The following is a 14,898-nucleotide window of genomic DNA, read 5'->3' as shown; positions in this document are numbered from 1 at the left end:
TGCATCTTCGAGGACCATGATGAAACATATCACACTGAGAAAAACAGCCATAACCGAAATAATGTGATCACATAGCCTAAAGTCGTTAGTAAGAAGAATTTCCGGAGGATCAAAGCATTGTTGGAGCTAAGGCACCGACTGTGGATACTACAGTATGATGGAGACATTTGGAAAAAGCTGCTGAGAGGTGAAAAGAAAATTGGTTTAATTTGGTAAGCATCTATCATTCCCATGTAAACACAACCCAACACAACTCAAAATGATTGATGATTGATTCCGCCGTAGTCTGAAAACCCACCTTTTCAGACTCCATCATGGCCCATAGCACTTACCCCACCCCCTTAGATAGCAATTCTGTAGACTTAGATAGCATTTGATACAGACTTATAGCATGTTATGTAGACAGCATAAGTGCATTGTATGTAGTCATAGCACGTCATAGTACATATGTATAGCATAGTAGTATAGATGTATAGCTTATATGTATAGTTTCATTATAGATATTCCACTGTTACTTTCTTAGCTTACGCATGTTTCATGATAAATGTTTTTATGTGATGTATTCCCATGCTTTTTTGTTCTTGCTTAATGTAAGTCGCTCTGGATTAAGAGCGTCTGCTAAATGCCTAAATTGTAAATTGTATAGGAGGAGGGAACTTGTGAACTCAATACTGCTGAAATCTGGCGGAGTCAGGTTACATCTGTTTGAGGGGGATGATGAAATTATACTTATACTAAATAAGTGTACTGTATGTATTGTTAAAAACCATTATGTATGTAAATACAGTTTGAGGTGTCATTACTGTCTCAATTAAGGATCTAAGTATCCTGCCAAGTCTGTCCCTATTCGCCAATAGAAGTCTATGTAGAATAGCCGCCATTGGACTGGCCCCATGAAATGAACAGAGTTTTCGTAACTCTGTCTTACTCTATGGCTCTGGTTGGGGCTAGTCATTAGGTATTTCATACATTTTCCACTTCTGATGTGAGTTAACACATTTTAACATTTACCGCTTATAACTGGAAGTCAATATGACATTCCTTCATGAATTTGTTCGACATTATTTGATTTATGTGCAACACACTCAATACTATAGCACATCAGTGTACTGCATGTCCAATTAAATGGATTCTAAGGAAGGATTACTTACGTATGTTCAGTTTTTTCTCTGAAAGTTAGTATAAAACCCTTTCTTCCCAGAGCTTATCTTTGCATAAGCACGGAATTAAATGACCCCTAACTTCCAAATTGTTTTGTGGAGCACAATAAATTATACATTTGGTTTTTTGAAGTGAGCGGCCCTTATCATCTTACATCATAAGATATAACATCATATGCTGATTTGATCAGTGACAGACAAAACATAAACTCTGTTCATTGTTAATGGCATTTAATGTTTGTGTTAGTGACAAAACAAACATTAAACTCTGCCCATTGTCAATGGCATTTCTAATGTTTGTCTAGACAAAGACAAGATAAACCTGTATATACAGTAGGAGGGGCTAGCGCCCCTCAAAAATAAAACAGGATTTCTAAATGTTACTCAGATGTTGCTGTAAGAGCCATATGCTGTCTAGTAGTATTTTAATACTACTTTGAAGACGTCACCACAAGGTGTGGGCTAGACCCAGGTTGCTTGGGTATTTGATGGGACCCCAATCAAGCAGCAGGTGTTGCTGATTGGCAGAGGTACACTGTTTTTCAACTGTGTTTCTTCGAGCTGTAGTCATGTATCCTGATTTATGTAAGTATTTATTGTATGCTGAGGTGACAGATCAGCTAATAAATATCTTTGTTTGTGAACTCAACGGATAAGTTTGGACTTTCAGTATATTTGAGCACACGTCAGAACAACCTCCTGGCTGTCAGTTAACAACAGTGTTCAAGCATAGGGCTTGGACACTACAGTTGCAGTGTATCACTTTTAGGTCACAAAATTGGGGTTGCAATGTGAAACAGTTGACAAATGAGCACAAATGAGCAAGTTCAGTCAGGGAACCTCAGTCAGCGCGCCGGCCGTTAATTGGGCCACCGCAGCATCATCCACATGATTCACTCAGCCAATCACAGCTCACCCCATCTCTCATACCGGCTACTTTAACTGAAGGTTTTGCATTCATCCTCCTGCTTGCTGCTTGCTTGCTGCTGCTTATTGTATACTGTGCGCTGCTGTATACAAAGTGCTCACCCACCTCCACCACAGCTACCACCTGTCGTTTTGGATCTACTGTTTAGGTACAGGGGATTCAGAGTCCCTATGGTCGGGACTGATGCGCTTGACCTGAGTACCTAAAAAAGCAGATCCAATACATCGCCAAAACATAATAAATATATTGCATTGATTATCTTATATTCAATAAATATATATATTACATCCTCCTTGAGTTGTCTGACTGAACTACTTTTCTAAAGTGTAGAGGATAATAACACTGAATCAGTTTACAAATATTTATATCCTCTAACAGCACTGAAGATGTTTGGTCTGTTTCAGACACTGCATACTACTTAAATATTATATACTTCAGTTGACCGGGGTCTATAGTTTGTCCGCCTTAGGGATGCTAGGTCTCATGTTATTACTAGCAATAGAAATACATTTTCATGTATCTTGGGTAGATGCATTTCTCGGTAGTGATGGTGCTGACATGAAAAGTATGGCAGCAACTGGGGTAGGAAGATTTGATAAATCTCAGTGTAATGTCAACATCGATCATCGTTCTATAATTCATGGGTATAATTCATCTATAATTAATTTGGGTCTCCATAAGCCAGTGCTTCTCAAAGTGGGGTTTGGGCATCCCCAAGATTCCCTGGGGGGGTTCCATGGGGGTCCCCAGTAAAATGAGTCATCAAAATGCGTTTAACCACTTTAAGCCCATATACAGATAAAACAAATTGTAAACTGCCGACCTACAACATCTTGTAGATCTGCTATTTTCAAAGAACCGTGGAAAATCTGTGACATTTTTTAAACAATTTAAGAATGCAAATCTTGTATGCAGGTCTGTGGCACAAAATATGTTCAGATGCAGGTCAGATGTCAGTACATTCTTATTTGGGGGTTGCTTGACAATTTAAATAAAAGAAACATTGAGAATCACTAAACATAAGAAATCCAGACTCAAAAAGCAGAAATGATGTCTTTAAACAAACATCAGAGCGTTCTCGTGTCATTACGTCCTCTGTAGCTAATCATAGAGACAGACAGGGCATCCAGTGACCCATGCAGATTTATGACAGCAGGTTTTCCCCACTGCGTTTGACGCATTAAATCTTCCATTCTGACTCAGATATCCATCACAGTCCGTAGTCGCCACACTGACGGGGGCTGCCAGAGCGCTAGGATATTGCCGCCATCCCACCTCAATTTCACAAAGGGCACGGCCCCGGTCACTTCACACCCCCATGCGCCGATGATGGATCGGTCAGATTCATTTCCAGAACCAAATCTAAAGAGGCCACCAAACGAGATGCCCGTAGCAAGGTCACACGACATTCCTTCAATGCAACAAGCATTGGTGGACAAAGTACTCAACATACAGTACATGTAAAAGTTGCTCTGTCAAATTTATACTGGAGTTAAAGTGCTAGGTTGAATGAGTATTCAAAAGCAGTTTTTCGTTTTAGTTTTTTTATCAATGCATGTGCAGAAATAGTGATTATTTTCACTATGATACAGTAAGTTTCTAGCGAAAATGTAAGTAATTCAGCAGCAGTAACATTAGTATTTTCAGTCAGTTGATTGTTCATAGTCTTCACATCCATATGAGTGAAACGGCCAGGATGATTTGTATATTTTTCAACCACAGTTCTTATTTGAGGCGATTTAAAATCCCCCTACATTTCAAATGAAACGTGCATGAACCCGTGGACTTAGCGCCCTCTACCAATATTGACGTCAGACTTCGGTGCTCTATACTGTACAAATGTAGTAGAGTCAATAGGCTACAGTATTGTCTCTGAAATGTAGTGGAGTGAAAGTCAGTGTAAGTATAGCCTGGCCCATGCAGCCTGTGTGATTTATTTCTGGTCTAGAAGGGCGGATTGCAGGCACAAACAAGTGGTGGATCTGATCTGTGATCTGTGGTGGTTTGTTTACAGTACTCAAGTAAATGTACTTTGTTACTGTCCACCACCAGTGTTGCCTGATGAGAAATAAGCAATCAGGTCTATGAAAAGAAGCCCAAAAGAAGCGACTACAGGCCACATGAGCACTTTAATCTTTAACATATGTTGGTACCTTCGGGATGCTCAGTGACATCATAGAAGGTATAGGTTTGTTTCCCTGCCCACATCACTGTTTCTTTCTCCAAGCAGGTGTTCGGGTGAATTTCACCCAGGGTTAGTGATACAGTAGATGGTTAAAATAAAGCTGTTGATGCAATTATCATGTCTCAGGAATTGGTGGACCAAAGGAGAAGAAGAAAAACATGACAGCTACTGTATCATGGGGGATGATTTATTTATTTTAGGTTAGGGTTAGGGTTTTTTGTATTCTTTTGTCATGTATTGTTGTACTTTAAATATTTTGATGAGACATTTTTTGTTTTGTGTGTAATATATTATATTGGGTAAAATATACGTGGGGTTAGCAATGTGACAGAATTAAGGTTTAGTGTTCTCTGGTTAAAATTGTTTAATAATTAACACAAATCAGGCAACGTGGGTGCTGCTGGCTGAAAACATTTTCAGATGGGGGTCGATGGAAAATACATATTCATGTTGGGGTCCTTGACATGGAAATTGTTGAGAATCATTGGTTTAAACAGCATTAGGACGCAAGCCCAAATAAGCAACTACACTTTAGAAACAAGCCCCCAAAAACGCAATTACCGGCAAAATCGGCAATTACCAAAATGTACAAGCGAATTTACAGAAAAACAAGCCCAAAAAAACATTCTCACCCTCACCCCTGTAGTCCTCCTGCGAGCTGATCAGACTCAGGGCTGACAGGTGGTGCGACGGCCAGTCACGCGTCATTGAGCCCCCGCCGTGGTCGTGTCGAGGTCTGCTCCGCGAGCCCAGTGTCGACGCTGAGCCGCCCGACTTCATCCGCAGCACCGCCGCGTATGTCACCGGCCGTCCCACTACACATTTGGCAAAATCTGAAAAAACACAGGACACGAATGGAATTCAGTCACGCACTGGTGTCACCACAGAATCATACTGTGAGGAGGAAAGAGGCAGAAGGCATTATTGCGCACGCTTCATAAGAGCTAGCTCAAGGTCAAGTTTTAAATGAACTAGTAGTACTGGTACACTGTTTAATCTTGCAGTTCACAGTCCCAAATAATTACTTAATGTTGAAATGTGGAGTCCTCCCCCAAAAATGTAATAATTCACATACATTTCATCAGTATTGTAGTTCAGTCACAAAAGCAAAAGCCTTCTGTAGATGCAATGTCAATTTGATTTAGGAAGAGACATTTTCATGTCAGGGGGCAACTTTGTATTATGTATGTATTACTATTTTTTGTCCTCTCTCGAGACAGTATAGGGTAATTGCGAGTAGGGGAGGCAATAGAAGAACACCCAGGTGGGAAATGTGTCTTGGCCAGTACGGGTGCCTCTGGTTATAGATCAGACGGTTCCATCAACACGCACAAAGCGACACAGTTGACCTCTTCCCAAATAGCTATCGAGTGAATGCGTGTGAAAATGTTTCATTCCCTCCTGAAGGATGACACCGATTTGACACAGATAACAGCTGGTTGGACAGATCTCCTAGAGGTCCCCCTTATTCATTTTCTTTGCTTTGGAAATCATATTGGGAGTCAGAGGAGACAAGCTCTGGCGGTAATTAATCCAACGCCGCCAGTTTTCCCTCAGATGAGGGTCTTAACCTCTAGAGTATTTTATCTTATCTTTGATTATCTGTTTCTCTATTGAACATCCTTCCTTTGATTGGATAATTCTATTCCGCTCCGCTCTTAAGCATCTCATTGTGATTTTATGCAACTCGTTCGTACAATGATGAACTATAGGACAAGCAACGGATCGTCAAATTATCAAATAATCACTGTGAAACCGGGGTCGAAATTCTAACCGCGCGAGTAGGCTAATCATACTCGACAAACCGGTTTTCCAGGATCCGAGGAGAACGTTCCCATTCTGTGTTCTAAGAAGGAGCTTGACGGCACATACATTACTGTCACACAAATCCCAAATTGAGTGTGATGTGATGTGTAACTGTAACGCAGCAGGAGAGGATGAGATTCCTTTCAATGTAATAGATAATGTGAGCTAGAGACGAGAGTCTGTCAAAACTGTGGCAAACTCACACATGAGAGATATGAGTCCTCACAATTATATGGGAGTGAACAGGTTAGGCTCAGTCAGCCACTTTCATCAGGATTAACCATTTATTGCAATGATATTGCATTCACTTTTGGCTCCTGTTATAATACAGAATCATCTACATGTAACCTGGCAAATAGGGCACAGGACACAGACATATATTGCCGGGGTTCTTTATTTCCCAAGAAGTTGGTGTTGGTGTATCTTATTGGTATAAAGAATGCCACAGTTTGGCAAATATGGCATGCAAAATACGGTAGTGGCACTATCTACATAAAACAAAGAGGAAAGATACCACAATGAAATGAGATATTCCATTTCAATGAAACAAACATAAAATGACATTAATTGTGAGTTAAACCTAAAACTCACCACAAACAGTGTATGAGGAATGGCCAACTCGCACACTGAGCAAACACTGGTCTCCCAAGATTCACCCTTTTCCACTGAGAAACACATTACATTCACAACATTATAGTAACCTCTATAAAGAGATCAACCTTACAACTTACTTAATGTAGAATTAGAAATAGAAATACAAAGAAGCAGTACTTACAGTACAAAGACACAAAAACTCATATCAACCAAGTTGATAATAGCTAGTTCAGCTTTCACCTCTTGTTTACAATCTGCAACCATCAACAACATGCAGTGTTGGGGAAGTTACTTTGAAAGCGTAGCTTGTAAAGCTACAAGTAGCTCACCATGGCAGTAGCTTGATCAAGCTACATAGCTACCCCTGGAGAAATGTAGCTTGTAAAGCTACAGCTACATGGAAAAAGTAGCTCAGCTACTTTATATTTTTCAGCGTTAAATTGAGAATGTACATGCGGTGCATATGAAACAAAATATAATATCCTACAAAAAAGTCACATGCCACGATGCCAGCTGAAATATGCCTCTCAACAGTTTTATTAAAAAAAATAAAAAAAATAAAAAAGACTTAGAGACTTACACAAATAAAAGAGGATCTGTTGAGGATACTGTGTGTTATACATGGCATTTAATCGTCAATGTTAACACATCTTAACTGTAAAAAAAGAGACCCTTGTATAATGAGAACTACACCTACATTATAACTAAACAACTGTTACATGATGACATTTGATCGTCAACATTTGAAGACCCCTGTTCTAGACAGATTTTCCCCCATTAAAGAAAGGATAAAACAAACCAATTGTTGAGAATGTTATTAAAACGGGCATAGTCTTTACAGTCACACAAATAAAAGAGGATCTGTTGAGGATACTGTGTGTTTAAATGGCATTTGATCGTCAATGTTAACACATCTTAACTGTGAAAATAATAATAAAGGTCTCTTGATAGCCACACCTATAAATAAATCTTAACTTAACACAACCTAAACTGTAACTTAACTGTAAAAGAAAGTTGGGCCTATATTTTTTTATATGCCAGGGCAGAACCGTTTGTTGACGCGACACATGAGCAGTCTCTCAAAGTTCTTATCGGATAAGCGGTTGCGTTTGGCACTGAAAATGTCCTTGCCAACACTGAAAAGCCGCTCACATGCGGCACTGGATGGGACACCACTGTTGAACTTGTGGTGTTCTAGTGGGGGGGTTGTTCTAGTACAAGCATTAACACAGCAACCAATGGTCAAAATGAATATATTTATTTCATGTTATTGCCCAAAATTGTAGCTTGTAACTTGAGTAGCTAAGCTACCAAAAATTACCCAAAAAGTAGCTGAGCTACTTGACGAGGTACACCAATATGAATGTAGCTAAGCTACCACAAGCTACAGCAAAATGTAGCTAAGCTACGTAGCTCAGCTACATGTAGCTTAATACTCCCCAACACTGACAACATGTATTCTTAATCATCTGGAAATACACTCATACTATACTGCATCAAGAATGTGTTTACATTTGTATCTGAAAATATACAATGCAAGTATTGCATTTTTACCAGCAAGATCTTCTCAAAGAATCCCCACAAATACAGGTTGCTTCTTATTATTCAAGACGTTTTTCAGTGTAACCCTTGACCCCCAGAACATGGCACTCTTAAAGTGACAGTGTTCCTGGTGGATTTACATAGAACTACAGGCATATATGCCACTGGGCTACATACACAAGCATGACACTCAATCTGAGATCACTTTCCCCCGAGAAGCAGAGCCTAAGATAGCGATTACATGAACATAACAACGAACCATTCGAGGGGCATAAGTTAAAGTCGTACAATCCACAGAATCGTACATTTAGGCTGGTGAGGAGGTGGGGCCGGTGTTTGATTACTGACAGGCTGCAGGAATGGTGCTGTGACCAATGCTGAGCTTAACAGAAATGAAGAGTGAACACTGTTCTGATGCTTAAAAAGACTAGAAAGATCCATTAGTATTGAGGGCGTACTATATTAGCTTGTTAGTGAATGTGAAAATTGTGTGAGCATGAGCACGGAGGGACGACTGATTGTTGTGCCTGCCTGAACTATCATAATAATCTACTGTATGTTGAAAAGGAGAGCTGTGCTGTAAAGATAGAGCGCTTACAGAGCCATGTAAAAAGACTGGCTGCTTTGCGTTTGACAAGAGCATAGTCACAGTCCTGAAAAGGGAAAGCAAGGCAGGGGAAGGTGGGTGTTTATTTCTCTGACATGATAAAGTATTTTGAATCATACATTATATAATTGAGCAGCAAGGAAGGAATGATTATGCCTTTGAGGATGTGTCATCGGCAATAACAACCACAAAAAAGAAGCATTTGCACACCCTGCAAGTGGGGAGATGACATTGACTTAATTTTACTACCGTGGGACGAGGCAGGAGAGGCTTCAAATGAGAGGTATTTTGGAATGAAAATTGGTAAGCGAACAAATGAGCACTTGGCTGAGAACCAGCCAAGTAGACTTTGCTCGTGTTGTTCGGTGTGACTGGTTGGCTCTCATGTGGTTCAGAGCCTCCATCTTAAGCCTAACTTATGCTCCGTCGCGTGATAAGTCATGCACCAAGAACGGACGGGTATGGCAGGCCTACAAGGTCACAACGCGTCGGAACCCGCAAAGTGCTGTGAGCTTGTAGGTTGGCTATTCTCGGTGCGTGACATCGGCACACAAAAAAGTATGAATCAGGCTTTACCACACTAGTCAGCATGTCTGGGAAGGACAGACATGTACTGTCGCATGCTATTTTAGAAAAGAAAAGAAGCTATGTTCATCTACGCCATTTTCTATAATCAGATAGCTGGACAGATTTGTAGCACTGGGAGGCAAACTGCAGCCGCTGAGGTCGCTTGAATGCAATCCAATGGTGGACCAGCTTATGAACAAACACTATTATGAATGATTGAAACCTTCTAAAATACTCTGTCCAGGAAAAATATATAAAAGAATACATATCACATATGTAGTTCTAACCAAAAAAACGATGTAATGTTATTGCTTTCGCAAAGGAAGGCAGGGTCTCCTCCCTCGATTAAATCATGGCTGATTCACTGCATGTCCATTCTGAAACTTGAATTCCTCTGATAAATTCTATACCATAGAGTTATAAACTAGAGGGCATTAATTTCAATGGAAGTTGCTCAGTGGCGTTTGAAGCATCCGGAAGAACACTCTACTTCAGAATTTTCTTCAAATGCGCAACTGCTAACCTCCTATTGCTTTTTCACAATATAATACAATATATAAAGGTTTCTGCCCGACAGCAGAGAAATATGACTTGTCACAACATTAGTAATCAGCATGCCATTTTGTAATCAGCATAACGCCTCAGTAAACCCTTCATATCAACCCATACCCAGACCACGTACAGTGCTTCAATCAGGGATGAAATGTGAAATGTATCTTCTGAATGGATCCCATCATCTCCCAAACATGTTGGAGGAGCCACTTAATGAGAGTCAGATTTGTATCCAGGCTGAGAAAATAAAGGATGTCTCTTGTCCAGTGAATAAGAGAGGTGATTTCCAATTAATCAAAATGATTATTTTGGTTCTAATCAGTTATTATTTTTATATTTTTTAACTTATACTCAGTTCAATTTTTGAATACATATGCTTACTTGTAACAGAGCATTTCTAGCATTTACTGCATGAATAATATCTGAGTACTTATTCCACCACTGACCATAACCAAAAATCCACCTTGAACTTGAAATGACCCAAACATAATGACTATCTGTGACTCCTGACATGCTATGTAATACCTCTGTTAGACACAGTACTGTTCGAGGCTCACTGTGAATACCAAAGTGTCACCTCAGAGGTGGTGATTTCACAGTCTTTATAGTCCATTTTTGCACACGTTTCTAAAACATTTCAGCAATGGAGAGGTGCTAAACGACAGTCTGAGGTGCTGCTGAAAGACATAAGGCTGTGAAAGATGTCTCCCGTTCAGTAGGTGATTTCAAATAATATGACATTTTGAATGGTTTTATGGCCCGTCTTCGCAGTGAAGGAACATTGCACAAGGCTCTGAAACATCTCCTCGCTCGGCTCAAACCCGGCTTTTAAAAACCTACACTGCAGTGTAATGTTGAGTGTTAATTCGTCCATTCATTATATTTTTTACATTTTTTTTGATTGACTGATTCAACATTTTATTGACCCCATGCCTATTCTGGGGGGGAACATGTGCTAACAATAGCTGATCAAAAACGCGTTTTGAGCTTGTAGATCGGCTATTTTTGGTGAAGGGATGAGGTGTAGACGGAACAATGCAAACATTTCAGACAAACATACTGTACGGTGAATGAATGATTATACAAAAATAAATAAGAGTGTGTGCCGAGTGCCTGCATGAGCACATTGAGCACCCAAAGTCAAAATATGTGGTTAAAACAATAAACAATGATACAAATGGAGGCTAATTTGGTTCTGAAGAATTTAATTAAAAACACTCCGGTTTACTGCATGTGTTCTTTTTCTTCCAGTTGAATCAATGGGTCTTTTCTTAAATGATTAATATTGATTTGCTCTCACAATGTGTGGACTACAATAATGACTTCTTTAAAAGGCTATATGGTTCCATGAAGATCCATCACCTACAGTACGTACTGAAGAAGCATTTTATTTATCCAGTTTTTTGTGTTCCTCATGTGGTTCTAAATAACCTTTTTGCGAAAGTTCCTTGAGGAAACAGAAATGGGTCCTCAAAGCCATCAAAACCACCAATGTGCTGATGGTGCACCATTAACCACTTGAACCCTATATAGCATCCCAATGTTGGGCATGTCGTATTGTCGTGGTAGTAGGTGAACAATGACCTAAGCATAGCCCATTTACAAGCTGACACTGTGAGCATGTTGCCAAATAAAAGCCTAGTACAGGATCTTGTGATGTGACTTGGTTATTCTTCCTATATGACTGCATCGCACAGAACGTTACTCACTCTTTATCTGGCTGTACCTGAGCTGGCACTCAGGATCAATGAAGGTCAATCTACAGCATCTAGGTTCCAGTATGCATCTTTATGTGTGTGTGTGTGTGTGTGTGTGTGTGTGTGTGTGTGTGTGTGTGTGTGTGTGTGTGTGTGTGTGTGTGTGTGTGTTTAAATTGCATGCAGGGTTGTTATGTTGCTGGCTGAGCCCCATGCTGGGCTGCATGTCTGGGCTCCCATGTGTTTCATGATGCTGTCTGGATAGATGACCCCTGTGGTCTATACCTGCTCACCTGTCATCTGTTCCTGGTTGTTTCTACCTTGTTTCGCATGCAGGATGTCTTATGACGCTGTGATACATACAGTACATCCATGTGCGCTACCTGCACTGTTTTGTAGTCGTTTCGGGTATGACTAAATAATGTATGGATATGTAGATTACTCTGCATGGAGACGTACTGTATGTACGTAGTAACCTTAGCCTACAAAGTGGTCTAAAATATTATTATTATTATTTTAGTTGAACTGCAAACTGACACAAATGTTTTTCATCAACAATGTGGATGTTGATGAATTCTGAATTTCTGAAGAAACAAGTATTTTAGGTCGTTCTTGTGGATTTTGTGTCATACATTTTGAAAGCCATTGTTTAACTATTGTATAATTCCTAATTAAGGGGCATACTGTAGACTACACAGAGGCAAACAACCGTGAATACCTTATGGAATGTAATATCCTCATGTCATACCTATGTGTTAACACTTGCACGCATAAGCATTTTGACTGCTCCTGTCCTGTCAAGAGCATGACAGAAAAGGTCAGCTTCTTTGAGGGGACTAACATTTGAAGTTGAGATGGGGGGGCTAATTCCTGACAAATACGGCTTATCAGAAGGGAGAGAGAGAGAGAGAGAGAGAGAGAGAGAGAGGGAGAGCCCTTTGTCTGTTTGACTGGCGAAGCTGACAAGCGCCTGTCACCTTCATCTGATAAAAAAGAAACGACCCCGTGCCGATCTCGGATCCCTTTCATTTGGCGGCTACAAAAACAGGAAGTTCCCATTGGCGTATCCAGGAGGGAGAGCTGTGAGGTGAAGTGAAGGCACGGAGCGATCATTACTTCTGAGATAAGATCTCAAAGGCAGACACTGGCCGTTTTGTACGCGGACGAAGAACACAATGTGAGAAATGTTTTTTTTCTTTGTGCCTGCTTCATTCTTCCTTTTCTCACCAGGACTTGGACATTTTGTAAAAATTGATTATTATACACTTTACAAAGATGCATTGGTGCTGCCCTTCACCTCGACAATAAACACATTAGGTCAGAACGTGTTATCTAGAACTAAATTAATTTATTTTACACCTATACCGGTGTAAGAGATTCCCTTATATGCTGTATTGTGTGCGTCTGTGTACATAGTAAATTATTCAGTGTAATCTACTGACTAATGTAGGCTACCATGCAGTATGCACACACAGAGACACTATATAGTTGCTGCCGTATGGAAACATGTCCAAAATATATTATTTAAAAAATATTAAAATAGTGAAAATAGGCGATAGGCCTATATACAGTACAACCTCACAACACATTGCATCATAGCACGTTGTGAGCTTGTAGATCTGCCATTTTCACTACTTTTGTGAGAAACATTTGGATGATCAAGTAGGGCAAAAAAATTATAAAAATTAAAATATGGATACACAAGGTTTCTGCTCGACGGCAACAGTATGAACATAATGGATGCGAGTCACATTGGTACAGTGTATGAGATGACTAAATATGGAATAAATAAGCTGCAAAGATAAGGCAGTGAGGTTGAACAACATGGCACAGATATGCTTAGGGTAGTGTGGGTGCGTGCGTGCCTGTGTGCGTGCGTGGGCAAAATGCCAAAAAATATTTTTTGTTAGGTTTATAATTATTTAAAGGTGCAGGCATGTCGAGGTAGGTTTAGGGGTGTGGGTTGGAGTTATGCAATGCTTGATTTATACTTAGGTATAGCTTTATGGGTTATGGTGTAAAAAAGAAGGGAAAAAAATCTGAAATATGAATGTCCTCACAAGTACAGTGATTCAAATGTGTGTGCGTGCGTGCGCGCTCGTGCATATACACCCTGTCTGTGTAATAAATAAATAATGGCTGGGGAGAATGGTCTAAATGTCATCTGGTGGTATTGCAGTGTTGAGCTCCATATCACAGAAGAAGACAATGTATGAATCTTAGGCTCATCGTCAGCCGTGGCGCTGCTGTGTGAAAAATTAATTAGAATAACATAAGTAGGTGAGACGCCAGCACGGGGGCCTCGAGTACACGGACATGATTAGCCACAGCAGCTGTAAGATTAATGGAGACCTACACAGGGAGATCATATTGACTGAAGCTGATTATGCTTGAGACCATTTATTCAGCGGAATATCATTACGGATTGAGGAATCCATAGATCATATGCGGCAGCACCTCTCCTCCGATCAGACTCGACTTGGTAACTAAAACCCCAGACTAGGGACTGATCCTCGGTGTGCTGCGCACTGTGATGAGTTGTCTCAACCTTACAAGAGGCATAGCGAAACATCCAGGGAATAATGGGAGGGTGGTGAGAATGGTGTTTTAAGTCCCAGCAGATCTGTGTATATAGCTGGGGTGATCTTGTCCTTGGTTTTTGCTCAATTATATTCTAACATGAATCCAACAGCCTCTATCCTGCTGATGATACGCCTTAGGGCTGCAACTATTGATTATCTTCTCATAGTGACTATTCTCTGGATTACTTTTTCAATTAACGGAATAATCAAGAAGCATGTTTTTATTACAATCAAAATGAAAAATGTACAGTATCAACAAATCAAAGTGAAAAAAAGTAATTGATTTTATGCTGGGGTTTTTTTGTAATCATACTATAATTCAGTCAATGTCTGTCTGTCTGAATGTGTGTCTGTCTGTCAGAAACACCGCCGTAATTCAGTCAATGTCTGTCTGTCTGAATGTGTGTCTGTGTCAGAAACACTGCCGTATCTCCTCACCGCCTGCACCAATCGCTCCCACTTTTCACACAGGCATTGACCATAATAATATGGAGGTCTTAACGAAGCCCTTTTTAACAAATAATAAAAATAATGAATTTATTTGTGAATTAAAAATGTGAAAATGCACCCAGGGCGCAGTACCCCCGGCGGGGCAATATCTCACAACGGGTAAGGGCTAGTGTATTAAATTGATTAGTCTGACAGACCACTTACTCCCAATCTCATACTTTGTTGTAC

General features: G+C 40.1%; 1 protein-coding gene across 1 annotated transcript in view; it reads right to left on the bottom strand.

Annotated features, from left to right (window-relative positions):
* Nucleotides 1-14,898, bottom strand: part of cntn5 (contactin 5) — a 229,839-nt gene that overhangs the window by 136,119 nt on the left and 78,822 nt on the right. Inside the window, exon 3 of the mRNA XM_080772412.1 lies at nt 4,906-5,106. Coding sequence (XP_080628538.1) covers nt 4,906-5,106 — 201 coding nt within the window. The remainder of the gene's footprint in view (nt 1-4,905; nt 5,107-14,898) is intronic.

This window comes from Protomyctophum bolini, assembly GCF_963924005.1.
Source record: "Protomyctophum bolini genome assembly, chromosome: 9".
Taxonomy (NCBI): Eukaryota; Metazoa; Chordata; class Actinopteri; order Myctophiformes; family Myctophidae; genus Protomyctophum; species Protomyctophum bolini.
This window is presented reverse-complemented; position numbering and strand designations above follow the sequence as displayed.